This window comes from Sinohyriopsis cumingii, chromosome 4 (assembly GCF_028554795.1).
Source record: "Sinohyriopsis cumingii isolate HCF-2022 chromosome 4, ASM2855479v2, whole genome shotgun sequence".
Classification (NCBI taxonomy): Eukaryota; Metazoa; Mollusca; class Bivalvia; order Unionida; family Unionidae; genus Sinohyriopsis; species Sinohyriopsis cumingii.
In genome coordinates, this window is record NC_142964.1 from 32735400 (window position 1) to 32755003 (window position 19604).

The following is a 19604-nucleotide window of genomic DNA, read 5'->3' on the forward strand; positions in this document are numbered from 1 at the left end:
TTTGATTTGTGAAAACTTAATTTCCTGAAATATCATTATTTAGATGAACAAAATGATAATGCTATAGCAAACAGGTTAATGTATGGAGACTTTTTTCATCACATTTAATAAAACATATTAATCTTATCTCCACATTAATTAGTATTTTTCTTTACTTTAGTAATATGTTTGTTCTTCTTATTTTTCCATTGTATTGATCCAGGAAGTTTTAAAATTAATTCATTATTCAAGAAATATATTGATTTATTTGTATTACAAGGTGGGTTCATACTTATTCTCTTAGTCATAAAAAAATGTACAAAAATATATATCAGAGAATTTTTATATTAAATTCGCTTTATCTCGTAATAAATTTTGTCAGGTCATGTCATGATTTCATTCGGTCATTTATGAATGTTATTAGGTTACATCATAAATTGTATTAGGTCATGTCAGTTTCATTAGGTCAAGTCATAAATTTTGTTAGGTCATGTCATTAAATTTATTAAGTTACTTAAATTTCACTAGATCATGTCAAATTTCATTACATGATGCAATAAATGTTATATGTTTCTGTGACAAAGCAATTAGGAATGTCACACAGAGGTCTTATTAAATAACAAAGTTTGGCAGTAATGATTAATAATATTTATTAAAAAATTTCATTTAGGCTTGGCATCAATTAATCTTTTAGATGATATGAAATACATTAAAATGCTAGTTACTTACAGTTTAAAGGATGATTTCTGTGGTATATTAAATTTCATATCTAATGGAAACTTAGCTAATATTTTCTGTTTATGTACAAATCAGAAACTGGAGGCTACAGTGTGCCCCGTTTTCAAACAGGGACAAACTGTAAGGGACAATATCCGGACAGAAGGCAGTCTTGTTGGTGCTAGTGGCAGAGATACTCTGACCCTTGAGGAGCCAATGACCCCTGACCTCTTCAATCGACTGGATTTGATCTTCATCAGAGGATGCATCATCCATATTGAGGTCAAATTGTAAGTAGCTGTCTCAGAAGATACATTCATATATATATGAATTAAACTGACAACGGACGGTATGAGACTAGTATCTAATTAGCCTGAGCGCTTTCGACTCTTAATGAGTTTTTTTCAAAGGTAAATACAAAACAAACAAGACACACAAATAAAACACAAAAAATGTTGTGTTTGTTAAACTTTACATGATGTTTCTACAGGAATTAAACCTTTAATTTTTTTTTTGTTTAAACGAGTCTATTTCAACTTGTTGTGGATGCTGGAAAATATTTTTATTGACCTAGAAATAGATGAGCCATATCATCATCTGTTGTTGTATGTAAATTTATGTAAGCGCAAACTATATCCCAGATATTTCATTGTTATAGTAGTAATTATAGGCTATTAAGCAAATTTAGAGAATTATTTTAAAGAATATTTGTCGGCTGCAAAAGATAATTTTATTTGTGCATGGCTGTCTTTTTCTAGTCTTCTTGGTTTAGATTGCTTGGTTTCAATATTCTAAGGTGGCATATCCAGTAAGATTACTTTTCTTTCCTGGTTTCGGAATTCAAGTTGGGGTTGTGAGCAAATGCAATAAGTATTATATCACTGAAAGTGTGGCCAGGGGAAGAGAAGTGTTCTGTGACTGGGCTTCTGTACAGCTTCTTTGTCATCCAATCAGATCTATGAATGTTGGTCCTTTTGTGTAGTTTTTCAGTTTCTCCGACATACTGAAGGCTACAGATCATACATGTGATGAGATAAATTACATTCTCTGTTTTGCACGTTTTGTTTGGACCATGTATGTTTAGTTTTTCTCTAGATGCTGTGCTAGAAAATGTCCTGGTCTCTATTATGTGTTGACATGTTTTCCACCTTTTATCACCACAGGGGCCAGATTGACTAGGGTGGTCTTGATTAGTGATTGGCATTAGCTTCACTCAGACTAGGATGTTCTTGAGGTTTTTTGGTCTCCAATATGCTATTACAGGTTTGTTGGGGAGGATTAACTTTTGTATGTCTAACGATTCCAAGATGGGCCAGTGTTTCCTGATGATTTTACCTACTTTGGGGTTGTCTGGATGGTAGGTCAGGATAAATGGTATCCGGTCAGCCTTTTCTTCTAGTTGATTATTTTGTTTGTGTACCATTGATTTTTGGAGCCCCGAGTGGAGTGAGTGGTCTAAAGCACTCACCATCATGGATCACTGCCATCTCACCTCTGTCTTCATGGGTTAAAGTCTTGGGCTTGGCTAATGTGGGTATGTGAGAAAGCTTTCTGGTAGCTTTTCCTAGGTCGGTGGTTCTTTCTGGGGTTTTCATGGGTTCTTCCTCTACCATTTATACTGGCCGCCATGTATAGACTATCTTGTGCTGAAAAATGGCATTAAACCCTAGAACAACAACAACAACCATTGATTTTCCATTCATATTTTGTTTGTGCACCATTAATATTCCATTCATATTTGACTGCTTCAGTGGCCGTGTAGTTAGAGTATCTGCATCGGATGTGGGATGTTGTATGTTCAAATCCTGGTGCTTAGCATTAAGAGGTTAGTGTTAGGACTGGTTGGCCTGGTGTCAGGATAATATGACTGGGTGTGACATCATGCTGCATGTCTGCAGCATGATGCCCAAGTGTTAGGCATCACCATAAGCTGCCACAATGCAGACATCATAGCAATATGACTGCAAAATTAAAGCTATGTTAAAAATTAAAATCACACAAATACACTCCATTCATATTCTGTTTGTATACCATTCATGTACCTGTCATATTCTCATTGTGTACCACACATTTTCTATTGATTCTTCATTCCATATGCATTTTAGAAGGGGAAAATAAATGTTTCAGAGTCTGTAGTAGCATGAAGTTGTTCTGGGAGTAGGAAACACTGATGAGATTGTTATGGAACTTGAGTTTGAGCCTACAAGTTTTGTCATACATTCACAAGAGAATTTTCTTTTGAAAACCCAATTTTGATAAGTTGAGATTGTAAATTCAATCTCAAACTCAGTCTCAGAGTTTTACAAGTTGCAGATCAGATGAAAACTCACTGACCATAGATTGATGTCTATGAAATTTAACTCTTGCATATGAAAACAGTTTGAACTCTCGATCTTAAAGTTATAATATCTGTCTAGCCATACAAATTGAAAATCATAGTCATTCATCGGGAATTTTGAAAACAATTTGGTTAACATGATATCATGACTGATATTAATTTTAAAAAATTTCCCCTTAAATCTTGTTTTTATTTTGAAACTTTTGAAAATTCAAAATGGCCACCATTGCTTAACAGGCTCATGACAGCTACTCTGGATTTTGTGCCATTTTTTCATAACATATGTGATTGTTGACTATTTATCTACATTAGTCATTTCATCTTTCACTGGCTGTTCTGCTGGAATGTGTTTCTAGATTTATTTGTTTTGGAAAAAAGAACTTTTAGAAATTTTCTCAGTCATTTAGTCCCACTTATCATACAACTATCTTTTTTATGAACATGACTTGAGCACATTATGCTCTCAGGTTGATCTCTTTATGGACCCTCATTAATTGCATTGTACTATACTACACCAACCCACCCATAAACATGGTCGCATTTGTGACTGAATTCTTCATAGACCTGATGATAATATTCTACAGTCTTCATTGGTGTCCCATGAACTAGCATAAGATCACCTCTGAGTCATGTCCTATCTTGATGTATAAATCCCTAACCTACTATCTCAATTTGCTCTAAAGTGAAACCTCTGTATGATAAATAGAACGCAAATAATGGATGACATCCAAGCAACTCAAACATCTTCATTACCTCCTACAGCAATACAGCTTCACAAGTGCTTGCGTTTATTGCTTGATAAACATGCTACATGAACCATGTGCAGAGTATCAACTCAGAAGTATAGTAGTATTAAGTAGCATCTTCGCACTGCTGAATGAGAATGCCGTAAGACTGAGAGGATTTGGCTTTCCACCAGCCTCACTATTCATAAGCAGATCTATGAAGCTGCTAAGAAGAATGTTACAGCCTACTACGGTACGAAGATAACTGAAAGTTCCAGCTGCAAAGAGCTCTTTGAGATTATGGACAAGCTAATGTCAAGGAATAAATGCACACCATATCCTTTGACTTACTCTCGGTTTGACCTTCTGGACCTCTTTGAAAATTTCTTTCACGAAAAAGTTCAGTCCATTGGAGATAAGCTTCACAAAACAATTTAAATTGACTCATTGTCACCATACAGTTGTGATACAGAATATACATGGCAACCTTTAACAGCATTTGAACCTATTTGGTACATACATGAGACCCCAAAGTCATGTGAACTCTATCTGATTCTGACACCATTGCTACTTGACCGCTTCGGTGGCCTAGTGGTTAGAACATCCACCTTGGATGCGGGAGGTCATGGGATCGATCCCTGGCCAAGCCCTACCAAAGACTCACAAAAATGGTACTAACAGCTGCCTCTCTTGGCACTCAGCATTAAGAGGTTAGTGTTAGGACTGGTTGGCCTGGTGTCAGGATAATGTGACTGGGTGGTACGTTTTGCTACATGTCTATGGCATGATGGCCCAGTGCTAGACATCACTATAAACTGTCACACTGCAGACATCGTAGTGATATGACTGAAAAATTGTTAAAGTTAAGTAAAAAATTCAAATCACCCCCCCATTGCTACTTGAGTGCTTAGATTCAATATTGCCTTCACTAACTTATGAGCTCAATACTTCTCTCTCATTCATGAAATTCCCATCATTTTTTGAAGCTGCTATTGTTAAGCTTCAGTTGAAGAAACTGACACTTGACCCAAATTTTTTAAAGAACTACTGCCCTGTTTCTAACCTCTCATTCATTTGAAAAATGTTAGAAAGATGTGTTCAATCCCATCTTGTATCTCATCTGAATTCAAATTGTCTTTTTAGCAATGTATTGTGGAAAGATTACAGTCCTGACCCTCCTTGACTTGTCTGTGGCATTTGACACAATAAACCATTATATATTACTTCATTGTCTTCATCATGTATTTGGCATTCATGAAACAGCCTTGCTATGTTTCAAGTCCTGCTTAGTCAACAGGACACAAATTGTATTTGTAAATAGAAAACATTCCAGCCCAATTAATCAATGTTTTGCTGTTCCACAAAGTTCAGTTCTCAGCCCAGTTTTTTTCATTCTATACACTCAGCCACTCTCAAGTGTCATAGATTGACATCGTGTTTCTCACCAATTGTATGTGATGCTAACATTAAATTTACACTGTTGGTACTCTCATTACACTAACATGTAAAGAACTGATAGAAGCTGCACATCTGGAGCTGAGATGCATCAGCTCCATTCACAGTTTTCTTTTGGTTGATGCCACTAAAACACTGGTGTATTCCTTAGTACTTTCAAGACTTGACAAATGTAATTCACTTCTATTTGGTTTGTCTTAATATCTATTACAGAAACTTCAAAAAGTTAAAAACACTGCTGCTCAGATCATCCTTAGAGTACGAAGAACAGAGCACACCTCCTCTTCGCTCAGTAATCTTCATTGGCTACCTGTTTGATCCAAATTAAACAAAATCTGTTCAGTATGCTACATCTTGTGGACTGGATCCAGTTGCATAAAAATATCCGACCTCACTCATGTGTACACTCCATCATTTAAAATGAAGTCATATGGACTTTTGCTTACCAAGGCCCTGCTGCCTGGAACGACTTACCCATAGACCATAGACAAAAGGACACTATATCCTCATTCAAGATTGCTCTTAAAACTCACCTATGTCAACTACGAGAACACATTTAAAGACTTAATAATGTTTATTTTCTTAATTATTGTCAGCATTTATTTGTTTTGTAATTTCAGGGTATTTGTTTTTGTAATCTTGTCCTCGTATATGTTTTTATGTGTTATCTAATGTTTTAAAGTGCATAAAGCTTCTAAGTCCACATAATTATTATTATTATTATTATTATCATTATTATTATTATTATCATCATCATTATTATTATTATCATTATTATTATCATTATTATTATTATTATCATCATCATTATTATTATCATTATTATTATTATTATTATTATTATCATTATTATTATTATTATTATTATTATTATTATTATCTGACTAGTATGAATGTATGAATCACTTTATATAAAAAGCCCTTAAGCTTATGAAAATTAAGTCCACTTGTCACTGATTTTTACCTTTATTCAGGTAAACTGTCAGAATTAATTTTATTGATCTGAGCATGGCAGCAATTAAAAGGATGCACATAAAAGTTTTTTATTTTTATCTTTTTACAAATTTAAGGACTTAAAGCATTTGTTGTAGTTAAAATTCTTAAATGATTTGTTAAACTTGACAGTTTGATTGAAAATTTAAATTTTGCAAGTTATTTAGGAGAAGAAAAAAAAAACTGAGTTTGATTTTTAAATTCACTATATCTCAATATTGTTTTCTGACTTCTGTTTTACAAACAACAGTTACACCCACTTACAATGATCCTTGGATAATAAAAAATAATTTTCCCAGTACCCTGAAGTTTACATCATCTGGGTTGGATCAATGTGTCGGTCTATTGGCTGTTTTTTGTATTATCAGGAAATCAGTAATATGTCCATACATTTTTGTCTCTAATACTTTCACTTCGTTGTTATGGATGCTATTTTTGTAACAAAGCAATTTAACATCATCATTATGTTCACTACATTATAGTTGATAGGGCATGATATAAACAACATTTATAGATCCATATCCAGTAACTATATAAGAAGCATATTTGCATGACTGCCATAACAATTAGTCATGCACCATAGTCCGAGATCAAATGAAATAAACAAATAAATAACTAGGACAGATCTTATTGGAAATAAATATGCAACTAAATCACTTAAATTAACATTGAACCATGCACAAAGTTTTCAGTGAACAAATTTCAGTATTACTGAGATGATCTAAAAAAATTAAAAATTACTTTTTTGAATTTTTCATTCATCTCGTATCCAGGTCAACAGGTTACAGCACCCATCACTTTGCCTGCATGTATCAACCTCCATATTCTCTTGAATACACATACCTGAGAAAGGATGAAACCTAGTTGTGTAAATAAACATTCAAGTGTAGCAGTCATACATGGCAGCCCAGTAATTAACTCTCATCTAGGTACACGGTTGCTGTGGATTCCTCTGACAGACATCAAGGCACATAGAAATTAATATAAATGGTTATAAATATGCACCAGACACATCAGAAAGAACAATCCCAGGGTCCTAAAAAACAATAGCAGATAATGTTAAATTAATATATGGATTTCTGTCAGAAGGATTTGGACTAACTGTACATTAAGATGAGAGTTGATTCTTAGGTGACCATGTCTATCTGTTACAATTTGGTGCATGCACCAATCCCCATACCCTTTTGACTAAGCACACAGTCAAGGTGATAGGTTGTGTAACTGTGAGACCCAGGTTCAATTCTCAATTGGGGACAAATTAAAAATTCGCTAACCTGTATGATATTCTTTCTCCATTATTAATTTCACTTCATATTAGCATGCATCCTCCTGTAGGATAATAATAATAATAATAATAATAAAATAATAAGAATGAGGACTTTGTGTAGCACCTAATCTTTAGAAGCTCTAAACGCTTTACAACATTAGACAAGGGTCAAGAGATATAATTTTGTCTGGTGTATATATGTAAATTTTATATTAACTTCTGTATGTCTTGATTTTAGTCAGAGGAATCCAGAGTGACTGCATTTAGATGAGAGTTAATTAAGAGATAATTTATGAGCATTTCTGCAATGCCCTAATGCCCTAATGCCTATATCCATGATTGGGTTCTGTCCCTTTTTGGAGATGTATAATTTAGTCAAGTGGATATTGGGGTTGATATATGCTGGCAAGATGAAGGGTGCTGTAATCTGTTGACCTGGGTAAATTCTCACTAGGACATGAATTAAAAATTCTCTAAGGTACATGATGATATTCTTTCTCCATATATAACTTCATTTAATATTATCACACAACCTATTGTATGATCCAGGGATGGCACTTTTCACTGTGATGAGCCATAAATACAGAAGATGTTAGTTAGTGATTACCATTGATTGATGCTGTCAGGGTTTATATTTAAATATGAATGCATTGTGGAGAGCTCAGTTTTTTCAAGAACTTCTGCATATCAGCAAAAAAAAAACCAAAAAGCAAATACAACTAGTTGAATCAAATTTATTTATGCATTAAATCGAATCAGTATGAAATTAATTAAACCAAATTACTGTATACCTACCTCAGTGTGCATGTGTATTTGACTTTGTAGTGTTTGCAGGATAATTAGAACTGCAATATCACTAAGAATCCCAAACATCCTTGTTAATAGTTTTGTATACTAAAAAGATATGCAAAATTGTTTGACATCTAGAAACCATGCAGTGTAGAGTCAGTACATAGAAAAAAAGTGAAAAGTAAATATAAAACAGATTTGCTAAATTACATGTTTATAGCAGCAATGCTCATAAGTTTTCAAATTAGGCAAGACATATGTCAGAATTTGTAAAACCATGTCTTATTTGTACAGTGAGGAGATGGGTGAGCTGGTATGGTACACATCAGAGACGGGTAAAGTTAAAGTTGTGGATAAGGATGGGAAAATACTGCACCAGGAGAAGCATCAAACTAAAGCCATTGAGGGGGACATGATCTCTATTATACTCTGCCATAAGGGTGTAAGCATCTACATGTCAATCTGCTGTACTGCTTTGACTGTCTTTGGTCTTGCTCATCATTTTTTCTTTTCTCCATTTTATTCATCATCAAACCTGGTATATCAAATCCAAAACTTGGCAATGCTTTTAATGTTTATTACATTTTTATATATTCCTCATCTTTCCCTCCAAATGTTTTTCAGCATGTTTGTGTAGTACTCCCTCAATGTAATGCTGCCCATGAAAGTCATAAAGTATTCTTTATTATAGTTCAGACCACTTTATAGTAAAGTGCATTATGAATATTATTTTTATACTACATAACAGAATGGGATCCATGACCATGCCATGTGCTGTGTAGTCTCTTAACATCCTCCCTTTTAAGTGACAGTTAAAATTTGTTACATTGTCGATTACTGAAATAGATTGCAGGCTTGACAGTACACAAAAATTCACATCAGAATCAGAAATAAACAAAAATAGAAAACAAAATTCATACAAGTAAACTCACAATCATACAAATCTGTTGTTTAATAATGATAATTTCTGAAGTCAGTTAGACCATTGAATCATGTTTCAACAGTAGCCCCATCCCAGCAATATTCACTGTATCAATATGCATAAGAAAACTGTCATTAACAAAAATAAAAATCTCTTCGTTTTCGTATAATTTGGCAATATACACAATTGAAGCATTATATGTACAATTTAATATTGTAAAAAGTTGCTGTCCAAAAAATACATGTATTGTAAAATTTTGGAACTTCTTTTTTGGGTGTAGTAATACAGCCCTTTGTCACATTGAAATAGAATGGCAAAATAAATCAATGCAAATCAAAGGTTTTTGCCTTAAAAAATATATGAAAAGAAAATCGGTATTTTGGGGGGTCAATATAAGGAAATATTTTACTCTTGAAGTGGAAACATTTTGTATTGTCACTTGTGGGTTTGCCACTTTTTACAATACAATGTTTCAACTTAAGTCATGAAATATTTCCTTATATTTACAAATAAAAAATGTAGATACTCTATATATATCCAAAATTATATAAAAATCTTCTTTAAAAGAGGTGCTCCACAATGTAAAACTTGTTAGCCAAATTGAAACAGAAAGTAAGAGTGAAAAATATACCAAGCAATCTATTTCCCCATCATTGCTTAAAACAACCATTTGGTAAGCTTCATCTGTCAGTTCTTTTATTAAGTAGGGATGATTTTCATAATAATTTAACATTGCTGACAGAAAAACAGAAGTTGATGAGATCTGGGTGTAATGTACATTACAAAACATTATAGACTGATTTACTGATAATGCCAGAAGTTGATGAGATCTGGGTGTAATGTACATTACAAAACATTATAGACTGATTTACTGATAATGCTAGAAGTTGATGAGATCTGGGTATAATGTACATTACAAAACATTACAGACTGATTTACTGATAATGCCAGAAGTTGATGAGATCTGGGTGTAATGTACATTACAAAACATTATAGACTGACTTGCTGATAATGCCAGAAGTTGATGAGATCTGGGTGTAATGTACATTACAAAACATTATAGACTGACTTGCTGATAATGCCAGAAGTTAATGAGATCTGGGTGTAATGTACATTATAAAACATTATTTGATTGATTTACTGATCTTGCTAGAAGTTGATGAGATCTGGGTGAATGTACATTACAAAACATTATAGACTGATTTACTGATAATGCCAGAAGTTGATGAGATCTGGGTGTAATGTACATTACAAAACATTATAGACTGACCTACTGATAATGCCAGAAGTTGATGAGATCTGGGTGTAATGTACATTACAAAACATTATAGACTGACTTGCTGATAATGCCAGAAGTTAATGAGATCTGGGTGTAATGTACATTACAAAACATTATTTGACTGATTTACTGATAATGCCATTGACATTACTTTGAACTGTATTTTTTAGTTTTGAAAAACATAACTAGATTGATTTACTAATAATGCTAGTGATGTTTCATTGAAGTGTAACTTGGAGCAGACAAAGGCAATGTAATCAATTATGCACTGTTAACAAACAAATGATACAGGATCAAGAATGTTACTCTCATGTTTAAAGAACAAAACACATATTAGGCAGTGACTGTTTATTTTATATAATCATATATTTAAAAGTACAAAAATATGAATATGAAAATAATTTGTTTGACACAGCATTGTTTTATTTGCCCCCATGACAACTTTGATTGACCATAAATCTTGGTGAGGTGCTTTTGTTAAAGTGTTTTTTTTACAAGGAAAGTAGTCAAACAAGCATTTGAAAGCAATCACTTATTACACTTCAATGAAAAACAAGTATCTGAATTATCCTTCCATTAAAGCTGAAATAATTTATTGCCTGAGTTATTCACAGTAAGTTTAATAGGCATTGAGGTAAATAATAATAATAATAATAATAATAATAATAATATCAATGAAAGTAATTATAATCATTTATTTCAAGAGGATAACACTATTAGCTAAGAGCTGTTATCTTATGAGACCTTCTAACAAATGAACAAAAGTAGAAGCAGTCTAAAGGATGTAAGGTGATGAATCAAACAGTAATTATCCATCTATTGCATGTCTGTATTCTTATTTAAATTCTAGCAAAGTATGTGTGGCTTTAAAAGTTAATGGTTAAGACTTGTAGACCTTGGTACCATACTACTACAGTCATATTTAGAATAATCTGTGCACGGTTTTGGAATTTAAGATACTATGTGTTGTGACAGGAAACATTGTTGAAATTGCTAGAAGCACATCACACATATTCAGTTTGCCAGTGGATGATCAAAAATCAAAAATCACAGTCAATAACTAATTTTTATTAAGAACCAAGTTATATATGTAGTCATCTAGTTATATACATGGTCATCTAGTTATATACATAGTCATCTAGTTATATACGTAGTCATCTAGTTATCATTATCATTTTTGCCCATCAAAAGTGGTTCTTGTTGATCTCAGAGAGCTGAAATTTGTGAAGTTGGCATTGTAACCTTGTAGAATTTGTATAGTGGTTATACAAGTGCTTGCAAATTTGAAATAGGCTGAGAAGGACTTTGAATAATTATGGTACTTTAAAGGATCTCAGAATCTTTGAGTGATTAAATACTGGATATAATATAATTTTTTCTGTACTTCATTTCAGAATGATTACCACAAAGCAGAACTTGTACTGAGAGTAAATAATGGAACCATTTATGCTCGACCCACCCCAAGTTCAACCTGCACTTTGAGCCTGACCAATATCAACCCCATGATGTACCAAATCATACGCCATGGATTCCAGCTGGTGAGAACTGAGCTATAGCAACTATATACATGTACATACTTCGACATATGTGTGACTGTACAACAACATCAAGTCAGGAGATTTGAAAATTTTGATCAGTAGATTGGTTTTTAAACCAGTAGGATTTCTTATCAACATAAATTGTCGTTTTAACAGAGTTGAAAACAAAAATGTGTTCTTTATGCAATAATATTTATTCTTTTCATATTATAATAAAACAACAAGTTTTAAACATGAACCAGATTCTGCTGACTATTATAAGAATAATAATTAAAAAAAAAAGAAAGATATTGTCCGTCATAATGAAAAAGGAGTTGCATATCTTATTATTCATTGCAAAGATTTTTTATATAAAATCCACAAGCATTTTTATTATCCTTTACATGTTTACTGTCTTTCTTTGTGATTATTTAGTTTCACACTGTGTAGGCTGTCATTTGTTTTATGGTACACATTCCTGGTATCTGATCATGTCTGCATATGTCTGGTGATATTAGTTGATATCATTTCTTCCCCTTAAAATCCACCTTGTATGAAACACATAATGCAAACTCAGGACATTTGCTACCCACCTATACCAATTTAAACTTGGATTTCAAGGCATTGTTACATTTATTGTAATATTTTTTAGCCGATGGTTTTTGTAACCTTTGGGAGAAAACAGGTTTCAGTATTTTGACATGAATTGACTGAAACGATAGCTTTGGGAGAAAACAGGTTTCAGTATTTTGACATGAATTGATTGAAACGGTAGCTTTGGGAGGAAACAGTTTTCAGTATTTTGACATGAATTGACTGAAATAATAGCTTTGGGAGAAAACAGATTTCAGTATTTTGACATGAATTGACTGAAATAATAGCTTTGGGAGATAACACGTTTCAGTATTTTGATATGAATTGACTGAAATTCACCTAAAAAGCCCTTTTAAAACCTTTTGAAAAGCACAATAACAATTGAACAAGACAAAAATCCAAATGCTTATGTAGGTGGTTTTGCGGGAATCAATTTTTGGTCTCTCTTTGGTTTTGGTCTCGCCTCTGCCAAAGGTTGTTTGATTTTTAATCAGAGATTAACAAACTGTCATATACCACCTTTAATCATTTATTACTTATAACACTTCAAGAAATATACCATCTTTAATCATTTATTACTTATAACACTTCAAGAAATATACCATCTTTAATCATTTATTACTTATAACTATACCACCTTTAATCATTTATTACTTATAACTATACCACCTTTAATCATTTATTACTTATAACACTTCAAGAAATATACTACCTTTGACCTCAAAGTTAAAATTATGACAATAAGATGATCAATTTACAGTTTGTTGTATGTCAGCCAATTTGTAACAATTCTTATTCAGATTATCAGCATGTTGTTAGTTTTCAAAAGTGGTAGATGTCAAATAAAAAAGAGTATGTATGGTAGATGACCTTATAAATGGTATTTTTGTCCCACTACCAGTAGAATCACATGTTTGTTTGGATGTGCATAAATAGTTAATTATCTGAAATCAGGGGAACCTGTCAAGACGACTTTTAAGGGACAGGAAAGATTTGTTCTTCATGGAGTGGTGCCTTCTGGATGTTGATCTTATCTATGTTGTACATTTATATGTGATTTATTTTTACTGTTTAATTGTTCTGGACTTGCAAATCACAATCTAAGGGTATAAAAAGATTTTTTGTATGCTTGTAAACAATGCCCCCAAGTGAGCAGGTGCTAATTGGAAATTTTACTGTGGTTTTTGGTTTTTGAATACTGTAAACCAACCCCTAGGACTTAATATATTTGTCCATGCTTTAAAATTGTCATTTGTGTTAAGGACATTTCTGCATGGACTTTTGTTTGGAATGTTTTTCAAGTGTCCTTTATGGGTATATTTTCTTGACAGGGATATGTTCTTTTATGTAGGCAACCCCAGCATTCAGTATGAACCTTGTCACTGGCAGCATTACTGTAAAACATAAATTCCAACTTGTTTAAATTGCAACATGGCACACACACACACACACACACACACACACATGCATATACACACACACAGAGGTAGTTGTAAAAGAAAAGTAGAATATAACAATAAAGAAGAACAAAGAAAATGAAAACTCAGACTCTGACATATATTTTGAGATGGTTGTTTATGAAAGGATACCATTAGGAGAGGTTGGAACATACTTTCTATAAGTTTATTCAGTTTGTTTTTAAAATAAAATTAAATAGATACAAATTATATATATATATATATATATATATATATATATATATATATATATATATATATATATATATATATATATATATATATATATATATGACAGATTATGAAAAAGAAAGATGGTGTTACAGAGGATGAGAATACACAAATGCAGGAGGAGACTGTCAAAGGTCCAGATGGAGACACCTTCAAAAAATGTGTCCGCACTTCATCTTATGGTAATAAAAATCATTAATAATCCCTTTCTTTGTTGTTTCAATGTATAATGTTGTCTCTGGTGTATGATGAGTATGGTCATGGATTCCATTACACTGGGTAAATTCTGTTTTTTTAAATTGGTATCAAAAGTGAACCTTAATATCTGGTTATATTTTAATTTTCTCAACACCATATTTTCAAGATTTTTGATAATTTTCAATAGTACAAACTTGACCAGACACCAAGAATTATTTTTATTTTTAGAGCTATCAAAAATTTAACATTCAAGCTGGAATGCCAATAAAGAATATTTTACTTGTGTCTAACAGAGGTGTTTGAACTGATGACGATCAGACTGTGAAACCACTTTCATTACTCATATAATTGTATTGAATAAATATAGCTTTTGTCAATGGATGACCATCAGACAGTGAAACCATTTTGATTACTCATTTAATTGCATTGAATAAATAAATCTTTTGTCAACAAACAACAATCAAAACAGCATACACACTACATAACTCATGGTATGACTCAGCTTTGGATCAAACCCATGGCCTCCCACAATTGAGGCAAATGTTTTAACCACTAACAGCTGCCTCACTTGGCACTCAGCATTAAGAGGTTATTGTTAGGACTCGTTGGCCTGGTATTAGGATAATGTGACTGGGTGGGACATCATGCTACATGTCTGCTGCATGATTACCCAGTGCTAGACATCCTAATCACACAAACTGCCACACTGCAGACATCGTAGCAATATGACTGAAAAATTGTTAAAGCTACTTAAAAAATCCTAATCACACACACATACATGCAATTCATGATTATGCATTGAAATATAGCTGAAAACTTGATTTAAACAATTCACATTCTCAGTAAATTGAATTAACATGTGTGATGTAAAATTGTAAATATGTATACAACCTAATTTCTGGGTCTCTGCAGTTTTTAAGGAGTAATAAATGGAACAAACAACGTAGACCCAGATCTGCCAGTGCATTATATAATGACAGACCAGGGTCTGTGTGTTTTGCAGTGGGGCTTGACTTTTATAAGTGAGTATATGTGACAATGTGCCTCGTTAGAAGACTGCATGTTTAACACATTAACCCCTGAGCCAAACAGCTAGGCAGTCCCATGAAGCATACTTGCAGAGATCACCTAGAGCAGTGTTAGCCTTTCCAGTGCCTGTATCCCTGAGACTAGCTGACAGCAATTGGATTGCAGATTTTTATAGAGGGGGCTACTTGCAATAAAATTGTTATTATTTTATTTGTATTCATTTAATTCAGCTGAAATTTGGCATGGCAGTTCTCAATAATGGTATAAATTTCATGCTACACGCAGAAATAAAACTAGTGCATGAAGGTGAAAACAAATGATGTACTTTCCAATTTGCTTATCTTGCCGTGAATAATCCATAAAATCCATTATGGATTCACAAAGAATTATTAATGCCATCAACACATGAAATAATTATATTTTATGTACACAAAAATTCCACTTGTCTCTTGTAAACTCAACATCCTGTGAATACTGTACACAAATGGGCATATTTTACTTGCTCTTTACTTACCTTTCTTCCTAAGAACTCTCACTGAAATTTTTAAAACTAATAAAACACTTAACAAACCTTGAACTATGAACACTCATGTTAACAACGTATATTTCCCAAACATTTATTTAACGATTATTCAAATGAAAAAGAAGCTCCACGAAATCAAATGCATTTGCATCAGGGTCTAAATCCATTGCTGGTCCTTGGTATAGCCTCTTGTCAATGTGTGTTTTATCATTTACGATCATCGATCAGCTCTACTTTCATTTTCTTCTTCTTCTTCAACATTCTCATTTTCGTCACTACCGCTGTTATTTTCAGTAGCTTTTTCGATGTCACTATCTATCTCGTCTGATTAAAATCCAGAAAATTCTCCATCAGAATCCGTCAAGTAAAAGTCTGCTCCTAGAGGCTGATTCTCATCAATTTGCATCAATTTAAAATCGAAATATTTTCACTAAATCAACTGATATCGAAGTGAAAAAAAATTCCCGCTGTTCAGCAATGTGCGCTCTATCTATGTAAGCTAAAATTTGATTGGTTAAACTGCCTGCATTAGTAGGAATTGGCTTTAAATCAACCAATGGTTTGCGCCGAGTTAACTCGTCGTGCAGGAGAAAGGCCTTGCTAAATACTGCCTCGTAAACTTGGCGCTCGGGAGACAAGCTATGCAAACTCAGCCACTTTAGCGAGGCTCGCGGGAGATCAGGGGTGTAAAGTACGACGAGTATACTCGTCATCAGGGGTTAATGTGTTAATAATGCAGTGCAATTTTTTACTCACCAGAACAGTGTTACACTTAAGGACCATTTGATTGCTGCAGAAAGTCACATGTTTCATTAGGGTGCCTGACTTGTAATCCAAAGGTCAGACTTGTAATCCAAAGGTCAGACTTGTAATCCATAGGTCAGACTTGTAATCCATAGGTCAGACTTGTAATCCAAGGGTAATGTGTTCAAAACCTGTGTTGGGAGAACTGTATCAGATTCATTATGATTATGCTGAGATGGTTTATGGGATGTTTAATGCAAAAGAACCGTGTCATAGTTTATGATGTAATCAGTAAAATGCAAGAGCAATCATTAGAGGAAAATGTTTCCTCAAAAGATTTAAATTCACTTTCCAGCAGTTGACTATGGGGCCATGACATCTAAGTTCTCATGAGAGGAAATATGATGAACTAAGTTAAAGATGGCTGGACACGTTTAAATAGCGATGTTGATCTCCACAAGCTGTCAAGTAATTTGTGCCAAGGTGAACACAAATATAACTGGATTACCTTGAATGCCCTACTAAACTTTTGAGAGCAGCAAAGACTGCATCTAATTAAGGCTATATTCACAGTCCAGTGGATTTTTAAGACAGAAGTTTGATGTATTTTGTTACTTAATGTTAGTGTAGTTGCAATTATATGAGTGTCGATATGGGTTTGCATGTGTTTGGTGATGAAATTTTGCAATACTGAACTATTTATTTGTCTGTAACGGTTTTAAATGCTTTAAAGAAAACATGCATGCCATTATCATGCACACTGACTCCCTACCCTTGGGATTTCAAAAGACACTTTTTGATGAAAAAACCTGATCTGATATTTTTCCTTTCAACTATTCTTGCTTTTAACAGAGAACATAACATAATTGTACTCTTTCAGCCAATACATACTGTATATATTTGTTGATAAGTCAAATCAAACTGCAAACAGAGTAGGCCCTAGTCTGCCTTTGCATAATGTACTGGCAGATCAGGGTCTGTGTTGTTTGTCTCTTACTGATTACTTCTAACAAAACTGAAGAGACCAAAATCTACCAGTGCATTATGTGACAGAAAGTCTGGGTTTGTGCAGTTTGCAGTTGGACTCAGCTTATAAGCATATATCAATAGGTACAATCTGTAGGAACCAGTAATTTGTGTTGGGTTCATCCAGGAAAATGTGTTTATGAATACTGGTATCCAGGCATGATTAAAAAGCAAAATTTAATGTTGATACATAGAAATGGCCACATTCATAGACTTCATCAAACAATTCTGTGCATTTATTTATATGCAAGAGTTTTGTTTACAGTTTAGTAAATAAATTATGCGCTTTAAATCTACTCAGAATACTTTGAGAAATTTCTTTAATTATTAATTTAGAAATATAGAAAGCAGTGTATGCATTGCATTAATAATGGGAGGTTGAAGAATGCATGATCGGTTCACTTTCTTATGTCCATTCCTAAAATGCATCAAATTGAACATTTAGAAAGATCACATGTAATTTGAGCACTATTTAAGCTGTGTATTATAAACATTGAAAATATACGTAATGAATACAAAATTCACATGGAAGATAAATAATTACTTAATTGATACAATGTTTGCATTAATTTTTTGAGTCTTATTCCAGGTTGAAAAATCTCTTCTATTGCTGCATGGGAATATCTTGCAGCCCACTTGACACTATGGATACACCATTTCTGATGAAGTACTATGATCAAATATTGATATGTTCCTAAGTCTATCAAACTGTTCAGTATTTATTTTGTTGGGGGATTTTTTTGCTGTATTACTGATTTATTTTTCTGTTTTTTGTAATTTCAGCCCTTGAAGCATGGATGTTGATGTACAAACCTTTATTGGAGGAACTCCTTTTTACAACTGGTGGAGTTGATTACTCAGGTGAATTTATGTGAAACACAAGTTTAAAAATGTTTGATTGGTTTGCTTGTGGTAGCAGATAGGGATACACCTCTCCCTCGATACTCGCGCATAACGTAGTCCACAAATTAGACTGCACTGCAAACGAGTATGTGAGTTACCGAGGGGCCTATAAAAAACCATCCCTGCTGGACACTGAGCAATCCATGGGATGGAAGGGGGTGCGGGTAAATATATTATTTAATGTCTGGTAACTTGTTTTATAACTGTGTCGAGAATACTTATCAATAAAGTGCTTTCTAATGAAGTTGTTTGTTATTCTGTATAAATTACATTTATTTTCATGACGCCCAACATCTGAAAGATTGTTAACATTATTCCAACCGGTTTCAAGCAACATTCACATGTATGCAAGAACATTTCTGTATTATGTCATTGCTTTTTATTATTGTTGATTTGTCTGGTTTCCTACTTCAATCTGAAGTATGCCAGCTTTATAACAGTGCACAATAATCAGAGTATAACAGTGCACAATAATCACAGTATAACTCACTATAATAATGCAGGTAAGAACCTTAGTACACCACATTCCTTGATAAATTGTGCCCTGATAACTTGCAAAACTGCTTATAATGTGGGGTCAGGCATGGACACCATTTTTAATACTAGAAAATACAAAAAATATTAGCCCTATTTGTTGAACTTGAAGAAAATCATGATCAAAATTTCTAAATGAAACATCAATGTATCACTCATTTTATTGTCAAAAATGGTAGATTGGACCTGAAAAGTAAAATCAACATTATGAAATTACTGACTTTTAATAAGTCACATATTTTGTTACATCATCTTTCCAAACAACCTTCTTAGTACACCGTAAATAACGTTATTCAACAAAATTTTGAGCAATGAAAATGTCATGCCTGCTGAAGGCTTTACTTTAATAAATAAAATATCAATTAAATAATTGTTTATCAAGAA

General features: G+C 33.1%; 1 protein-coding gene across 1 annotated transcript in view; it reads left to right on the forward strand.

The window, feature by feature from the left end:
- LOC149800900 (uncharacterized) overlaps positions 1-19604 on the forward strand; it is a 163781-nt gene that overhangs the window by 20467 nt on the left and 123710 nt on the right. Inside the window, exons 9-13 of the mRNA XM_089956750.1 lie at positions 793-986; positions 8558-8705; positions 11859-12002; positions 14331-14445; positions 18567-18644. Of these exons, the coding sequence (XP_089812876.1) occupies positions 793-986; positions 8558-8705; positions 11859-12002; positions 14331-14445; positions 18567-18644 (679 nt within the window). The remainder of the gene's footprint in view (positions 1-792; positions 987-8557; positions 8706-11858; positions 12003-14330; positions 14446-18566; positions 18645-19604) is intronic.